Source organism: Chaetura pelagica, unplaced genomic scaffold (genome assembly GCF_000747805.2).
Source record: "Chaetura pelagica isolate M959 unplaced genomic scaffold, ChaPel_1.0 scaffold27, whole genome shotgun sequence".
Classification (NCBI taxonomy): Eukaryota; Metazoa; Chordata; class Aves; order Apodiformes; family Apodidae; genus Chaetura; species Chaetura pelagica.
The window spans coordinates 2,594,202-2,613,208 of record NW_009954020.1 but is presented as its reverse complement, the minus strand read 5'-3'; the positions used below and the strand labels follow the sequence as shown (position 1 = coordinate 2,613,208).

General features: G+C 40.9%; 1 protein-coding gene across 1 annotated transcript; it reads left to right on the top strand.

Annotated features, from left to right (window-relative positions):
* The first annotated feature begins 52 nt into the window (after positions 1-52).
* On the top strand, positions 53-18,181 carry HHLA1 (HERV-H LTR-associating 1). Its single transcript, XM_010002282.1, has 14 exons — positions 53-100; positions 2,228-2,336; positions 4,148-4,207; positions 5,327-5,407; positions 5,880-5,963; positions 6,057-6,140; positions 7,764-7,847; positions 8,412-8,468; positions 8,574-8,657; positions 10,724-10,795; positions 11,490-11,561; positions 17,332-17,488; positions 17,830-17,912; positions 18,138-18,181. Exons 1-14 carry the CDS (start codon positions 53-55, stop codon positions 18,179-18,181), a joined length of 1,119 nt encoding a protein of 372 aa, XP_010000584.1.
* The last annotated feature ends 826 nt before the right edge of the window (positions 18,182-19,007 follow it).

Here is a 19,007-nt window from a genome sequence, read left to right as displayed (position 1 = left end):
TCCTGCTGCAAAACATTTGTGTATGCAGAGAACATTATGTGTGGTGGCTAGTATGGGGGAGCAGCTCAGTGGGGAGGACAGCAGGGAGCTCCAAATTCAGGTGAGCAAGAAAGCATCTCCAATATGCACAGGGTGTTTCCAGGCACAACTATTTATCTCACTCTCAATTTTGTTTCTGCTTTTACAACTCATTTTTTTCTTCAGTCTATCTGTCTTAAGGTCTTTTGGTAGGACAGTTAGAATCCTAGAATTATAGAATACCAGGTTAGAAGGGACCTCAAGGATCATCTGGTCCAACATTTCTAGGTAATACTGTAGTTTATATGATCTTTCATATGTCCATCTTGCCTATTTTCTGCCCCTTGGGACCATACTCTCTCTAGCCCCTGCCCTATCCTACTGCACTGAGTCCTCTGTCAGATTATTTTCCTCATCCTGCCAATTTAAATAAGTCAGTAATGAATTTAAATCACTGATAGGAAATGGTTTGCAAGCCATCAACCCTTTTGCTTGTGAACCTTTATAGAACAGCTTACACAACAGCCTGTGAAATTCTGTTACCAAGGGTTTCTGTGTTAGTCCAAGTGTGATTCACTGATGTCCTAGGAGAGCCCATGTTCTTCAAAGCATATGGTGGAAATCAAGTCTCCCCGCTCTGGCAAGAGCACTGATCATCAATGTTTAGGGACAGACCAAAAGTGGGTCAGAGGATGTCTTTTCCTCCCATCTCCTAGGTCTGAGTCTCTCAATCTTGAGGGCTCCACAATCCTCATAAAGTGTAGATATTTGAGGTCTTTTGCAGCAGAGACCCTTCAGCCAAGACTGGCCTTATGCTGCAGGGATGACATGGTGGCAGTGCTGCTTTTGACCATATTTCCTGTTGATGTCCTGTGGGTCAAAGACAGCACTGGCTGTGCAGCCTGATCACACCCTGTGTACAGCCTATAAGTCAGGAAGAACTTGCTCAGGGAGAGGTCTGTGGTCCAGAAACATATGAGGTTCAACTGAAAAAAAAACAAGCAGCAAATCACCCCATCACTGAACTCAGTCAAACACCCAACCCATCCTGAGATTCTCATGTTAGCAATACATTCATGATCTGTGGCTTAGTTGTTGGTCAGATCCCAATGAACTAAGCCTGGGATATCTTGATGCTAGACAGGTCCACAGGACACTGGACTCTGTCCAGGCATAATTAGTCCAGCTCACAGAAAGATGATGGAGTATGAAATCTGGGGAGCAGGATTTGGCCATGGCTTTCTCTCTGCCTCAGCCCTGCTCTCCTGTACATGCTGTGCAGAAGCCTTGGAAGAATAAAGACTGGAAGATTAGTAAAAAGGATGAGGCAGATGGACTGAATCAATGGGCTGAACTACCTAGAAAGCTTCTCAGAGCCTTTTTTGAGTTAGCAGAACTGGCACCTAATTTTTTTTGACACAGCGGATGAGCAAAACCAGACATTTCAAACACAGAAAAGCCTGGTATCATTTCATCATCATAAGGGAGAGTGTCTTTAAAACTAAGTACAAATTAGACATTTGCAGAATGTTTTTATTTTCTAATGAGTTAAATATGAGAAAAAATTTAAATGTGAGTATTGTAGTTTATTAACCAATCAGTATTATCTTCAAAATAATGCTTTGCTGCTTACTTACAAGATTAGCTACTGTGAGAGGATATGAAAAAAAAATTGGACTTTTTTTTTGGCTAATTTTTATAATCTCCCTCATTTTCAGCCAACTACAGAGCTATTTGGCATGTTCTGGTATTACAAAAACAGGGGAAACGTATAGAAGTGAGGACTTTTCTTCTGTTTTTCTAACCACTTCTGAATCTTTGAAACCTGGAGAGCAGCTCAGTCTGAAAGGCAGAGCATCCTTAATCCCTCCCAGGCAACTAGGCAAGGCAGCACAGGACACATCCTGGTGACAATAATTTAGAAATACAAGACTAAGGATGACCAGGCAAGCAACATTGCTGAAGAACAGGAGCTCAGTTGATATCTGGCCTGAAGTGGAACACAAGTACATTTTACCTCGTTTCAACAGAAAAGGCTCAGGAACCTGATTTGTCATTGTCATTTTGGGCACAGGTTGTCCTGCCAGAGAAGAAGACATTTAAGTTACCAGTCTTTTTTCCATGGTCTCATCATTCTGGAACAACATGGGACAAAATCACACAATACCAAAAACTTGGACACAACCAAAACAATGTTTCTTTCTCCTAGAACAGTCCAAACTGCTGGAAGTTGGAGTCCACAATGCAGTGGTTCTGCTGGCATGTGCCAGCAAAGTTGAGCCTGGGATTTCTGTGTCTCTTTCTGGTTTGCAACACAGGTAAGGACAATGATTTGGTGCTCTCCAAGCAATAACCCAAGTGTCTCTTTCCCGATTGCTCCTATAGCCCCATTCCCATATTTGCGTCGGGCTTGTTTCTTTCACCCTGAGGCAACAAGGCTGATGGCCTGGAGCTTAAGGGCTGGTGCTGTGCAGCAGGACAGATTGGATGGTAACATGCCATGAATCTGGAGTCAAAAGGGTTTATATGGAAAGAGAGAGAAGGGTTAGAAGAGTTCTTACCTCCTAGATTGTTGGTCCAAATTTAACTCATACTAAGTGAGAGCTGACGAGAAACGTGAGAAGCCACAATTTACAGACCTTGTACAATGGCTTGTTCATAGGATATTTCTCTTTATGTGGAAAGATAGAAATGTGTCTTGGGTTGTCTTCTGTACAAGACACATACTTTTCTACAAAGAGGGAGAAACACACTGGTTTCACTAGTTTAGGAACAAGCAGCCACATCATGAAGTCACACCTCCTCTTTCTTCTGTTGCTTCAGTCCTATAGTTTTCCTCTTGGGGAAGAGGAGGCTGAACCTAGGTTCCCTGCTCCCTGGTGAGAGCTCTGCCCATCATGTTATAATTCAGAGAAGGACATCACTGCCACTAAAGTGAGTGCTGCTTGCCATCAGCTACCAGGAAAGGACTTCTGAGAAGCTTCAGAGAGGCCTTCAGCATTTGCTAGCACTGGCTCAACAATGAAAGGCAAAGAAGATGGTGTTGGGTCTAGAAAACAAGTCCTGTGAGGAGAGTCTGAGGGAACAGGGATTTATCCTGGAGAAAAGGAGGTTGAGGGGAGACCTTATTGCTCTCTACAACTACCCAAAAAGATACGGTAGCAAAAGGGGGTTGTCGGTCTCTTCTCCCAAGTAACAAGTGATTGGACAAGAGGAAACAGCCTCAAGTTGTGCCAGGGGAGGTATAGGTAGGGTATTAGGAAAAAATTCTTCATTGTAAGGGTTGTCAGGCATTGGAACAGGCTGCCCAGGGAAGTGGTGGAGTGACCATCCCCAGAGGTATTTAAAAGAAATGTAGATGTGGTGGCTGGGGCCATGTTCTACTGGTAGACTTGCCAGAGCTGGGTTAACTGTTGGACTCAATGACCTTCAAGGTTTTTTCCAACCTAAATGATTCTGTTGTTCTATGTTTTGGGGAACCTTGTGGATTACCCCTTGGAGGTACTCAGGTCTCCACAGGTAGGGAGCCTAAGCAACCAAGTTCCCGCACTTGAACTTGTTCTCTAATATCTAAGTCACCACTCTGAACCTTGCCCTTTTTTGTCACTGAGAGAATCCCAGGGAGCAGGTGCAATCTCCTGAGCTCTACTCCAGTTCATTACTCCCACAGCACAGCTCTTGCAAACAGTACTAATTTGAATTAGTGTTCTGAATAGCAAACATGCAGCCAGGCTGGGGAGGTTTGTTTAGGTTTGGCCTTTTTACACTATGTGCCTTGCAAACAATGATGTGTGCAAACCTAGTGCAGACCCCTACAGCAGTTTACAACAATTTTGTTTTGTCTTTTGATGCTTGAGTGAAGTGGTAAAGCTCTGATATTTAATCTGTTTTCTTTCTTTTGCTGGCAGCTGAAGAACCTGGCAAGTCCTTCAGGACTTCCTTGTTCTTAGCCACTTGATCAGGCTACTCTTGTGGACGCCTAGTGGCTGGCTTTGCAGTGCCAGTGTCCATAGGTTTCCAAACTAGAGAGATGAGACCAGCAAAGTAACCCAGGCAGAGATTTCAACAGAGAGCTGTGTGGTAGCTCAACAGGGAAAACTGTTTCTCAGTCTCTTGCTTCACTTCACAGGTTCAAGCTTGAGAAGAGAACAGAAGAAAGAGAAGCAACTGGCAGTGCTGGCTACTGCAGGTGAGACACAGCACTTCAGGAGACCCTCTGTGGGTGTTAATGGGAGTGGAAGCCACTGTGCTGGACACAGAGATGGTGGCAGATGGGCCCTTCTCCTGCAGAGTCTGTGAGCTCCAACCCACCAGCAAGGGCTCCTCACCCTGCAAGGGGCTTATCCAGGTCCCTGGCCAGTATACCCTCCGTCCTTCTAGGAATATAAAACTATGTTGATTGGGGGAGGGGGTTGTCCCCTTTCTCTCTTCCCAGCTCTCCATTCCCTTCTGTTTTCCTCTTTCTCTCCCCTACACTGTGGACATATCTTGCTTCCAGCCTGGGGTGCTGTTTAAAATTGGTTTAAAATTACATTGATGTCATTGGAAAATTATATTTCTCTCCAAATTCAATTTTGCTCTCATCTTGGCTTTCTGTGCTTCTTTTTCCATCCTGCTCTGTTTTTTCTCTCTCTGTCATACACATACAGACCTTCCTCCTCACTCACACACACAGAGCTCTGCATCTTCATGACTTTGTTGGAGGGAAGTAGAAGAGCCACTTCAGAGATTTTGACTAGGGAAAAACAAATTACATCAACAGAAGGAAAACATCTCTGAAATAAAAAGTGGCAGTCGATTTATTCAGTGGAATCAGTATATCCATCAAGGTAGCTAAACCCAAATGAAATCAGTATTTCCATCTCTGTTCCATGTAGTCCTGGGGAAGGAGGAACATTTCCTAGGCTCTTTCTCCTCTGTTTATGATCTGCAGACAGAGCTGCTGCAATTTTGGCAGTAAAATACCCCCTTGCCCAGCAGGAGAGGGCACCAACAGGTCAGGAAGCTGCAGCTTCCTATCAACCTGCTCAAGGGTGAGGTCAAGGGAAGAGATGACATAGAGCTTGACATGAATTGTGACCTAACGTTGCACTGCCTGTTTGATCTTGCTGTTCTTCAGGATCCTCTCTCTTCTTTTGTTTATCTTATTTTCTCACGACAGGTTTTTGGGAGAACCCTGGTACCTCATCTGCTCATTTTGGTTTTCCCATTGTGGAGGATTTTTGCCCTGCATAAGCAGGAGATTAACAGCTATTTTCTAATGCCCTCTTGCATCCAGCTGCTCAGAGACCCCCTTTTTTATTTTCAGAGCTGCCTGCAAAGTCGGTGGATTTGGCTTCTCTGAACCTGACAGAGCTGGTGAACAGCATGTTGAACACGACACTCAGAGGTAATGCCCAGGTCCTGGGAATGTCAGCCAGGCTGCCAACCTGGTCAGTGAGATAAAGGGCTAATGTTGTTCACAGGAGAAGCCATAACTACACCCTGTCTGCCTCCAGAATATATTCCAGGAGCAGGTTACCCTTGTGCATTTATAATTCAGATAGCTGCCTGCCCCAAAGAATGTAGAAATATGATTGTGTGTGTGTTTAAATATAGACATATGCAATTATTTGTGGGATGACTTTAGAAAGCACTTTATTATCCAGTGTAGGTTGAATTAAAATTTAAAAATAAATAAATAAAAAGATAACTAATACAAATGATCCTTCCTTCAGTGGAAATGAGAAAGGATTGAGTTTCAGGCAGCTGTATAATATCAGCACCTCAGGAGTCTGTTAGAAATGAAAGGAGCAGAGTCCAAACATGCTGTTCTCATAATTTGTTCCAACCACTAATACCACAGACATGTGTTTCTGCAGGTACCAAAAAACTCTTCTCCTTGCTGAGTGTCACATCTTACAGCTCGTTTGCCTTCCACAAAATCTCAGTCACCGTCTATAACAGTGAGTGTCTCGGTGCTTCACTCTGCACAGGAGCATTTTCTTTCACACAGCCTGTGCATCCAGATCCTGATTTGTCTCTGTCTCTCCCTACAGTATCTAACATAAAAAATGTTGACCCTGGCAAGTTCCCTATGCATTACTGCTACTGTGTGAACAATGTGACAAATGACTTGACAGGTGGGTACAAAAGAGAGGTTGGGAATTGCATATGCTTAAGATGAATGATTTCCTTTGTAGCTTAAAGCTGCAGCCCAAATTCTTCAGGGTTCATCCTTATGAGCAACATCACTGTACTGAGGAAAACAGCCATTGCTCACAACTGGCTGCTCTGAACCCTGGGGAGACCTGATGAACTCAGTCACACTTGGCTGCACCCAGCCATCCAGGCTGGGCTGGAGCCATCAGTCCAGTGACCAGCATGGTTGACCCCAGTGGAAAAACCTTCCTTTCCTCCTCTGGGTACAAAGAGCAGTGCAGGAGAGATAACCTGGCAATATATGATACATGACCTTAGCATCTCCTGTGTATGTCAGGACTCTACACCAAGACAGTCCAGTAACTTCAATGAACCCAACAGTAGTGAAAAGCAAGGATGAATGTCTCCACAGGACTGTTTAATGGCATGTAAAATGCTGTTGGGCAATTCCTTCATGGTTAATCCTCATTCACATCCCTAATCTCAGTGTATTTAGCATTCCAGGATGGGTCTGAGTGCTCTGATTCTCTGGCTGGTTACTGTAAGATATCAAGAGCAGCTCAGCAGCTAGGGACCAGAATTAGACCACACACATGAGCCACAATGGCTTTCATGTTTTTTTCTGGACTCACATATCTCGTGAGCCTTAGAGTATAACAACCTGGTCTGCTTTAGAGGTTAGTGGAGAAACTTAAATCTTTCTTCCCCAAATCCAGAATATTGTGGTAATTAGAGCATCCTCCCATGCAGTAAAAACTGAGGTCCCAACACAGGTTTCATGTCTGTAACTCCTTAAGTGAGAACACTGATCTGTTACAACTAGAACCTGCTATGAGACATCATACCACCACTAGCAAGATTTTGAGCTGAAAACAACAACATCATGGGTATGTCTGAAGTAGACCCCAAAGGAGACCACCAACTGTCTCCTGGGAGGTCTTACATGACAGACAAGCATTTAGTACATGCAAAGTCTACAGCCTTTGGGTCTCCTTTACATTTAAGCAGACTAAGTAGAATCTTCTTTAAATTGTTCTCTTGAACAGACAAATTCCATATAAGTTTGCTTTTAGGCATATTGGTTCTATTTTGGATGTCATATTTGAAATACAGTTCTGCAGGGCATTCCAATGACTTCCTAAGTCCACTTCCATTCCACAGAAATCTTTTGAATTTTAAATATTTTAAGCATTGTCACAAGCATTAATACAAAATATGATCACATATCAAAGTGTTGGGTTTTTTTACTTAGCATAGATGATAGAATATGTGTTTTCATAGAATAGAATAGAATCATAGAATCATTAAGTTTGGAAAGGACCTTAAAGATCATCAAGTTTCAACCCCCTGCCATGAGCAGGGAACCCTTCTACTAGACCAGGTAGCACAAAACCTGGTCCAACCTGGCCTTAAAAACCTCCAGGGATGGGGCATCAACAACATCCCTGGGCAACCCATTCCTATTCCTCACCACCCTTGCAGTGAATAATTTCTTCCTAATATCTAACCTAAATCTCCCTTCTCTCAGTTTAAAACCATTCCCCCTTGTCCTATCACTATATTCTCTGATGAAATAAACGAACATTTTCTGTTTTGTTATCTAGATTTTACAGCTTTGCTTGTTGATGTTATTGGAAACTCCAGCAGTTATCTTACTGAAATTTTCAAATCCACTTCTATTCTCTCAGGTTTGCATTTCCTTTTAACATTTATCATTGTCTTATTTGTCTGATTTATATTTCCACTGGAAACAAGCATAGAAATGTGAGTAAAGGCCTGTTTCTCTTATTCAGCAGCATATTTCTTGCAAAGCATGGATTTCTTGTAAACAGTCTCCATAAGGGAACAAAATACATATATCATGTGTATATATGTAATATAGAGACATATATGTTTCTATGAGCAACTATATTTTGTTTGAAAGTTTATTATATTATTATTAAATACTTATTTTGGGGGGTATTATGTCTCTCAAGGAATAGTGATGGGCTATGTTATCTAAGGAATCTTTTTTTTTTCCATGTAAAATTGCTTATAATTTAGAATTTTAATTAGATGGAAACATTATTCCTGGAAATATGAGCATTTAAATTTGGTATTGGTTCAAGGATTTTGCCAAAAAGCAGATCAGAAGGAAAATATTTCGCCAGTGGTAGCAGCCACAGACCATTTTGTGTCTTCAACTGTTTAAAACAATACCATATAATGAAAACTCGTAACAATGATCTGGTTTACATTGTTTTACCTTTCAGTGCGTCAGAGCAACGATTCAGATTGTATCTACATCTGTGTGATGACAGGGCAGACAGGTAAACCTCAAAACCATTCAGCCCCAAGATACTGCTCTATTTTCAAATGACAACTTACACTGGAATCAAGGATTTCTGGATATTTGTACGTGTTTCTATTTGCAGGGAGAAATCTACCTGACTTTTGGGAAACACTGGAGAAGTCTCCTGTTATTAATTACACACTTTCCAGTAACATATCTGATTTGGGTAAGTACATCCTGGGGAACAAAGGGAAACAGCAGCAACAATGAGAAACATGTCAAGATAGTGCTTGCAATTTATACTCCATCCTCATCATGTCAAAATAATGTTAAAGTATTATTTTTTTATTCTTAATATTACTTGTACATAGTTATGTATTGTTATTGTTTATTATTAAATAGATCATTATTTTATATTAGTGTAAGTGCAACCTATTTTTATCACACCATATGCAATGGATGGTGAGCACACTAACTTTACCTTCTCCTACCTCAAAGATGTAGACTCCATTTTTTCAAGTTTCATGAAATCACAGGAAGACTCAAACCAAACAGAGGATCCATCAGCAGAACACTTGTGGACATTCAAAAGTGAGCAAGTATTGTCAGATGGAAATTTACATTCTTCTTGATTAACACCTTGCTAAGTGATCATGTTGCAGAGCTGTGATGCTGAACAACAATCATAAAGTAAGATAAAATTTTCTCCTAAACAGCAGCAGATCAGGTCAGTAATGCACCAAATAGATGGCAAATTTAAAAAAAAAAAAAAAAAGAATAAAAAAAAAAAAAAAAACTATTATAAAAAAACAATTGTTCTTGCATTTTATTAGGAAACTAATTCCTTAAGGATGTAGGGAAGTAAAAAAAAACAAAAGGCATTCAGTTTTAAGCACCTGAACATTTTGTAAGCTTCCATTCATTTAGCTTTCTTCAAGGCTACATGATGGAAAAAACAATCTTCACACTTGCTTTTGCACAGCAGAAGGACGAAGAAATTCAGACTTTTACTTCATACCTCCTCATTACTGCAGTTTCATATATATAACAAAATGTCTAAGTTTTTCCCAGGCAGTCTACTGTCTTTTTATAAGCTCTTTTATTTTGCTCGACAGCATAGCAACCTTTATTATCTCTGCACGCCCCCCAGGTATCACTCTTGTCAGAAATGTCATCAGTTCCCAAATTCCAGTAGCTGTCCTCTAGTACCTGCCTGCTCCCCTTTGTGTAGACAAGAGCTTTCATCTTCTTCTAGAAAATAAAAAATAATTTACATGAAGGAAAAAAACCCACCACTTGGCAGGAATGTTTCAGTTTCATTTTTTTTGTTCTTAAAAACTCACACGTTAAAATGTTCTCAATTAAAATTTGAAGCATTATTGGTACTTCCTGTGCTGCTGTATTTAAAATGGAGAGGTGGCTGCTCACCAACCAGGGGGAGCACTGAGGAATAGATGGGATTTTCTGGGTGTATTTTAGATATTATCGTTCCCCATTGTGGGGCACCAGTATCTGCAGCAAGTTGCTGGTGTCCTCCCTCTGTCTCTGTCTCTCCTGCTTCTCCAGCTACCAGGATCCCTCTTGCCCTGAAAAGGACAGAAATCCCCACCATGACTTTCCCACCATGGCCAAAGACGGTTGGGGTGAAAGGATCAAGGTTTCCATCACCCAATGTGGATGTTTCCAGACCACGAGGGACAACTGGAGCCCCTCCAAGTGCTGGGGGGAGCCGGGCCCCACTGCCAGCCCTGCAGCCCAGCCCAGGTGTGGAGAACTGGCACCCTCTTTGTCTGCTGGGGTTTGGCCAAAAGCTGAAACCACATCTCTAAGGCTGAGCTTGGGAAGCCCTTCAGGGAGACCCACTCTGGGCCACTGGCTTGTCAATTTATTTTTAAATTTTTTTTATTGTAGAAGTGTTAAAATAATTTAGAGGGTACATCTCTTGTTTTTACCCTTTGGGCAAAAAGTAGGTTTTGCTCCTCACAGAAACCTCTGACACCCAGGTCTTCACTCACATTTTGCTCCAAATTAGATGAGTAGAGCTGCTTCTCTTGGTCTCCACTAAACATACATTCTTGAAGTCCTTCCTTTCCCTAGCCCATAGACTTTTCAAGGTCTAGCAAGTACAGCTTTTGTCCTTCTTTTTCCATCATGACATTTTTATATGCTAGTGGGAGCAATGGGTGAGGGACCCTGACTACTGAGCTGTCTTATAAATAGCAGTGCTTCTTGGTAAACATAAATAACAGTTATTCTGAATTACATGAAGCATGTGTCTTTCTGTTCCCATAGGTGACATGTCTGCAATTTGGATGCAGACAGTGTCTCCTCAAGAAACCAGGAAACTGATGCAAACAGAGACAGGTGAGATTGGTCTGTCATTTGGTACAGATATGAAATAGAAAATAACATCATAGAACCCTGGAATCAGAGAATGGTTTGGGTTCTAAGAAACCTTAAAGATCACCTAGTTCCCACTCCCCTGCATAGGCAGGGACACCTCCCACTAGACCAGGTTGCTCAAAGTCCCATCTGACCTGGTCTTGAACATTTCCAGAGAGAGGACTTCCACAACATCCCTGGGTAACCTGACCCAGTGCCTCACCACCCTCACACTAAAGAATTTCTTCTTAAGGTCTAACCTAAATCTCACCTCTTGCAGTTTAAAAGCATTACCCCTTGTCCTATCACTACACACCTTTTTAAAAAGCCCCTCCCCAGCTTTCCTGTACCCCCCTCAGGTACTGGAAGGTGCTATGAGGTCTCCCTGGAGACCTTCTCTTCTCCAGGCTGAACAGCCCCAACTCTTTCAGCCTGTCCTCATAGCAGAGGTGCTCTAGCCCTCTGATCATCTTTGTGGCCCTCCTCTGGACCTTCTCCATGTCCTTCTTGTGTTGTGGGCTCCAGAACTGGACACAATAGTGAGAACTGGCTATAGTAATGTGACTTTGAATATATTTATACATCAATGACAATGTAAGTGTTTATTAGTTATCTGTGAGCTCAGCTCTTTTTCCCCATTATATCAAGGCAACTTGTATTCTTTTCTTTCCTTCAGATTTGCCTTCTTCAGTGCTGCCCACACCACCCTACAGGCCTGGGGCCACATTGAAACTTTACTCAGCTACCAGTAAGTAGCTGCAAGTCATACAACAAAAAACAGTAGTATGCTTGGAATTATGTGACTATGCAAATTTTGCCAAGCCTAAACAACAGACATGTCTAATTTACATGATATCTCGTGTATGTTAAACACCCAAAATGTCTAAGGGACTGCTACCATATTTTTTTGTGAACCAGACACAATCACACATTCAAAACATAAATTCTGCTATGATGATAGAACAAACATATGTACTCCGTGTGTCAATTTTCACATGGATTGGCTTCTGGAGAATAATAACATCCATTTATTCCAGAGGAATGAATCATGCTTTAAATCTCCATATTTGTAGAAATAAAATTGTTACATCAATCCATGTCCCATGAAGCCTACAGAATTGCCCTGAATTTTAAATACTACAAACTTCTTTCTAGGATAAAGAAGGATCAGTATCAACCAGGTTTTCAGGAAAGATCAATTCTTCCTTATAAACACTAAAACAAAGGGTTAGAACTCAAGAGCTCAGCATAGCAAATATATGGTGGTGTCACTCCACTTGTAAGTATCAGACATTCATCTTGGCAATGAAATTCTATTTACATGTCAGTATTAGTCAGAGATTAAATGCTTTGAAAAAATGGACTTAATTCAATGTTAGAAGGGGAGTCTAAACTCTGGAAGCACCTTCTTAGAATGCTGAGCATGTGTGTATCTGAGTCCAGGTTACCAACACCCAGATGTGCAAAACAAGAGCAGAGCTCAGCAGCACAAAGGGAATAAATCCCTGCCACAAATCCAAGTCCTGGTGACTGCAGATGACTAGTTCAGCTCTAGGGAAATCTAAAACTAGGACATCTAAAACTAGGTAAAATGCACCCCATCCTGTAGACATCTGATTGTGAATATCAGCTGGTCAGTGCAGCATAATCATTCTAGGGAGAGAAGAGAAGAGAAATTTGGTATCTACCACTGAGGTTGGTGTGAAAACACCTCTAGGACATGAAACTGGGGCAATGACTGTGCTCAGCTCAAAACTCAAAAGGAAAAAAATGGTCCCCAGTTTTCCAAATCAGCAGATGGATCAGTTCCAGGGTCTCCTGGCATTAGAGCAGCATTTTGATAGTGTGACTGCTGAGAGCTGTGATGGAGATAGCGGCTCATGGGATGCTCTGGGAAGAGGCTGTTCATGGTTGCCCTGTTGAAGTTGACTCTGCTGCTACCACAGAAGAGAGGGAATGAGTCTGGCTGAGTGATGAGGACTGCTGGAGGGAATTTTGGAAATCCCTAGGAACACTTAGGGTAGAGCACACAGAAACACACCCAGAAGGGTCTTGGAAGTCTCCAGAGAAGGAGACTCCATAACCTCTCTGGGCAGCCTGTTCCAGTGCTCTGTCACCCTCACAGTAGTTTTTCCTCACGTCATATCACATTAATCCAGTCTGACTTCTTGATACTTTTGATGGTGTGAAGAGAAGAATTTAAGATTAACTAGGTCTTCTTACCTTGATTGGAAACAAAGGACTATGCTATGCTAATTGTCATACATCAAAAAATTCTTCATTAAACCAAAGTTCTCTGCATGTCTTGCTTGCTTTGGGTCAGTGCAAATTGAGGATTAAATAGCAACCAGTCAACTGGAGTGTGTGACTGGACTCATGGTGTGCACAGTCCAGAGTTTCTTCATGTGCTAGTTGCTCTCTGGTGGGGAACACTACAGATCTGGGAGAAATTAGGACTAGGAACCAGCCCATTTGAAATGGCTTGGAAACATGGATTTCAATGAGATCAGAAAATAGAAGGTCACTAAATGCCTCTCTATTAAAAGCCATGATGGCAGAAGCTGTCTACCTACTTATATCAATCATGCATTAGGGGAAATAAATCTAACAGTCGAATCACAAAGAAAAGAAGAACCACCACAGTGCTCTGAAGCCTGAGACATTATTCCAAGAAGTCTTTTCTTAAATCACAGAAATGGATCCCATCTAATAAAATAGGCAAATGTGCATGAGAGCACACAGGGAGGATTCCTCACAGTAGCCCTAACATGACTTTTCACTGGCAGCAAAATTTAATCTCAGTGTCAGAGAGATGTGATATTGAGTTAATAATGGAAAAGTCTGTTTTCTGCAGCAAGGATTTGTCACTTACCTGCCCGTGAGAGTAACATGGTAATTTCAAATCACCAAGAGCAAAGCTCTGCACAGGGAGCTGTGGTTCCTGTATTTTCTGGCCTCTTTTGACTGATTCCATTTCTTAGGAAAGAAAATGCTTGGAAAAGAAAGTTCTGAAATAAATTACTACTTTTAATATTTTTAATATTTTTTTTTAATCCACATCTGTACGAACTTCTGAATTTAATTTAAAAAGTGCAAAACATTCCACCATAAAAAAATTATTACATAAGAGATAGAAAGCACTACTATAAAGCACTGAATTTTTTAATTTCAACATTATGTGAATATCCAATCCAAATAAAATTAAATACAACATTAATTGAAAAAGAATTAGAGCATTAAATACATATACTATTATGCAAATGCAGTATTAATTTAAAATCAAATGATTGTCAAAAATGAAAACCAAAGCAGCTTGTTTAACTTTCAGCTTTGTACTTGACAGCTTTTTCCCACACAGATGGATCCAAATAGAAATTGCATTTGTTTAATTTACTGTTAGATAAAGTAGAATTTCTGCTGGCAACACACATGGCTTGAGTAAAGCATTTCACACCTGCTTGGCAGGATAGTGAGCATTCACTTCAGTGGAGAGAGAGATTCTTTGGAGTGCAGCCTTAGCAAAGTTTAATTATTCACAGCAACTCAAACATTACTTTTCAGGGATAACTCAAGCTAAAACCTCATTGCCTCATGCTCTGATGCTCAGTGATTAACACAATAAGTGTTTGTTAAAGCAAAAAATAATTAACTTTTAATTGCCATTGAGTGGAAAAAAAAATTAAGGTGTAGAAAAAGCTATTAAGTGTACAAAGCCTAATGACATTTATGCAAAGGTGCTAAGATAAAGAGAAACTGTGGTCCTTTTTGCCCATCCCTGACTAATTATTCCTGATATTTGTGTAGCACCTTTGACACCTGACAGGTTTTCAAAGGAGCTCAGGAGTTTGGGCATTGCCCATTACTCCTCCATGACTGGCTGCCTTGGGCGAACACTGGCAGAAGATAAATAGTTTTGTAGCAATCTCTTTCAGGTTGGCAGAGCCTTTATTTTCCTCCTGCCCATGAATGCCATTTTATATTAAACTCCTTGTCAGCACTAGGCAACTCAAGCTTATTTCAACAGAACTTCATTAGTTCAAATTTCACCTCCGTAACCTCTCCTATCACATAACATGAGACGGCCCAGAGCTATAAAGCATGTGAGACATGTGAGCCTGGAAATGCAATTACTCTGTCTAAGAGGATTATGCTCTGCAGGTAAAGCAGTTTATCTACACATGGCCAAAGCCTGCTGCCAGTCACACAAATGGAAAAGCCAGTCAACAGCCACACAGGGGCTCTTCAACCGTGATGGGTGCATGCGAGGGGAACACCCACTTCACGCAAAACATGAAGCCTGGTCCCTGATCACCTCTTCAAAGTCCCAGTGTGGTGTTTGCAGGGATGTCCCTTGTTTTTTGGAGTGCTTGTGTAGGGGAGACATCCCTTTGAAAGGGGTGTTGTACACACACACTGTGTGTGTGCTGGTAGCTCCCCAGGGTCTGATATGACACCTCACAGGGGAGGCAGCTTCACTGTAGCCACCCAACATGTGCCCTCATACACAGCAACTCCTTTTCAGACCAAGGTATTATATATGCAAAGGAGAGGTAGTTACACACCTATTTCAGCCATGCTCTCATAGCCTTCTCGCATATTATAAATAATACAATTTTTTTTCTAGCAAGTCCTTGGATTCTGACCCATTTTAACACACTTGTTAGCCAAGGTGCAAGGTGATGTGTGACAGGTTTGGAGAAAAAAAAGACTATGGCAAATGTTAGATTTTTCACTTAATATGGTGAAAAGTCCTGAAAACAGCTTCAATTTTGCCTCACCTTTTCTCAATTTCTCCAATTTTCACCTTACTTTCTTTTCTCTTTTTTATAACAGAAAGGGAGTCAGAAGAGAGATTGTATTTGACACTGAGGATTTTGTTATAAGCTGCCACCTCCTATTCTGTAGTATTACATTTTCTGACACAGCTGCATCTGCTGTTGGGGATGAAATGTTTGGTGTGTAAATGTTTACATCTTGCTGCTGAAGGCAGGAGATTCAATGAATAGAGTAAACTAGATATTTTCCTTTTAGTTGGCTCAAGAGAAGGGAAGAGGGCTTCATCCCCAGGTACACAACCTCTCTGCTTTTTCTTAAGCTCAAATAATATAATGGTGGTCACTTGAAGGAGAAAAACACTGTTTAACAATTTGTCACCTGGTAAACAAATAATAAAATGGAGAAGTTATTTCTATCTTCCTCTCAGTGCAGGCAAAAATTGACCTTTTCTTCTCCAGCTACTTGTCAGTTTTTATGAAAGCTGTAGGAAGACATTTATCCAGAGGATCTTAAAATATTCCTAAAAACTGGGAATATAGACCTGTTGGAGAGGGTCCACAGAAGGGCCACCAAGATGATCAAAGCCCTGGATCAGCTCTGCTATGAAGACAGGCTGAGAGAGTTGGGGCTGTTCAGCCTAGAGAAGAGAAGGCTCCAGGAAGACCTTATAGCACCTTCCAGTACTTGAAAGGGGCTACAGGAAAGCTGGGGAGGGACTTTTCACCAGAGAAGATGGTGATAGGACAAGGGGTAATGGTTTTAAACTGAGAGAGGGGAGATTTAGGTTAGATATTAGGAAGAAATTCTTCCCTATAAGGGTGGTAAGGAACTGGAATGGGTTGCCCAGGGAGGTTGCTGATGCCCCATCCCTGGAGGTTTTTAAGGCCAGGTTGAATGAGGTTTTGTGCAACCTGATCTAGTGGTGGGGTTCCCTGCTCATGGCAGGGGGGTTGGAACTTGATGATCTTTCAGGTCCCTTCCAACTTTAATGATTCTATTATTCTATGATTCTATAAGTTAGCTGGTTATTCAAGTCACTAGGAGGAAGAAGGAGACAGATGGAGAGATGGACAGAGAGAAAGCCATAACCTCCACATAGATCATGTTTATTTTGTTAGTGAGGCTTAAAAAAAGTAATGGAGACAACAGTGAGAGTGTTTATTAGCTCAGCCATATTAATCCAGGATTCATATTTAGAGGGTGTGTATAGGGAAGCATGTGGAACTGGAAGTGAATTTTTTCATTGAAGTAGTATATGCATATTGAAAATATCAAATACCATCAGTGTACAGCGCTGCTCTTTGTCTTGCTGTTCTGCACTGTGGAAAATTAATGCTTCAGTGGTAACTGAATCTCCACCTAAACTGGTAACAATAAATAAATTACATCTTTACAATTGTTCCTTACATTTGTGTCAAATAAAAGCAATATGGTTTTAAGTAGCTAACCAGTAACCATGAATAATAAGACATTGAACAGAATATTTATGATTTCATAGAATCATATAGGCATCATCAAGATTGGAAAAGACCTTCAAGATCATCAAGTCCCACTGCCCACTCTACACTCAAGCAGCTACCAGGCTGCATGTTGTTTTCTTTACAGCTGTCTCATGCAGATTTGATCTTCAGATACTTACATGATCTTATTGATCTGCATGTTTCTCGTAGCCCAGATAAGGCATTGCAAGAAATGTAATGGAACAAGTATGTGAACTACTCCACAGTTGTTTTTTCTCCTAGGGTGTCCTCAGGCATTCCTCCAAGAGTCCCATGTGACCTCTCCACCTGTCACCCTGATAGTGCAAAAGATCAACCCCTGTGTGATGGAGCTGTGTAGGTTTTTTCAGCTGTGCCTCTGTGTTGGTGGGAGGAGATATTCCCGAAAGGAAGCCATGAGGTAAAAGCTGCCACTAGTTTCCGTCTCTCTCTGCTTAAAATTCACCATTGGGCTTTTTTAGATGACAATTTTATATTCACCAAGACTTATTTTTGAGAGGCTGTGGCTACTGGCTGAGACCCAAATGGGTTTCCAGTGCACCAATCAATACCTCATCCAGCTTCCAGTGTTCAAACTAAGTGAATAAAGCTCAGTTGAATTTTTCCAAATCTTTAATGACATCATTGAAGTCAGAATCTATAATTTATTTCCATATTCAGTATTTTAAGCATGACATGCATACAGCTGGGCTTATGAAAGACCACAAGTTATTGCTCTCCTAACTTTAACTGCACCTTTAGGTACTGTGTTGAATACTATTCCTGGTTCTTGAAAAATGCAAATTATGTGTGTGAAAAAGCCAAGAGAGTTGCTTACTCCCACAGTAAGTATATTTTCTCTTCATATGTCTTCAAACCTTATACATAGGCATAACAAATATTTGAGACATCCGAAGCATTTGCTGTCTTTCATCACATAGCTATTTTATCTGATAAGTGATTTTTCAAAAGGATTTAAATAAATAAATAAATTATTTAACCTTTAGATATCTTGTAAATATTTTCCTTGCATAACCTCTTCTGACAAGAGTTTTCTTGTGTTCTTGCAGCATTAAAACAAAAATGCCTTAAAAACATCTGCACATCAGTCTAGAGCGCTGGGGAATTTAACTGCAAATTGGAAGACTGGTGGCAGTTTTAGTTGTCTCTTTCATTTCAGTGTACAAATCAGGATGCAACATGTTATTTGCAAATATTTGTGAGAAGACAAGCTATTAACCAGATGTAAATCTAGAAATGTGTTTTCCTCTGAGTCACTGTAAAAATAACGTATAAAAACAAGTGTATTTTATACAGATGATGTAACTGCAATAAAAGCATTAAAAGGCTTTAAAATATTGTATTTTATAAAGAATATTTGTCTGGTTTGCTAGTGAACACAAACAGTTCATTCCAGTTTTGTTTACAATTGTGACAAAGTAATCAAAATGACATAATACAAAAAAATTTAAAAGCAACCTGAAATACTGAAGAGAAGAATTTTCTCCTGGAGTTAAACACATGCAGATCACCCATTATTCCAAATCAAGAGTCTCTCACTACTTCAGCAACTCATCTAGTGCAGAGCACAACCAAGGAAATGTTCACCCCTCTTGTACTTTCACTCTGTGATACATTTGTGTGAGCTCCTCAAGATTCCTCTGCTCCCTTATATGTACCTCTAGTGAACTAAAAGCCAATTCTAAAAAAAAGGAAAGACAAAACCAAAGAGATTGCACAATCCTATATAGAATGGTGTGAGTTGGATGGACTTTTGAGATCATCTAATTCCCACCCCCATGCCATGGGCAGTGATAGCTCCCATTAGATCAGGTTGCTCAAAGCCCCATCTAAACTGGCCTTGAAGACTTCCATGAATGGGGCTTCCACAACTTCCTTGGGAAACCTGTTCCAGTGTCTCACCAGCTTCTCAGGAAAGA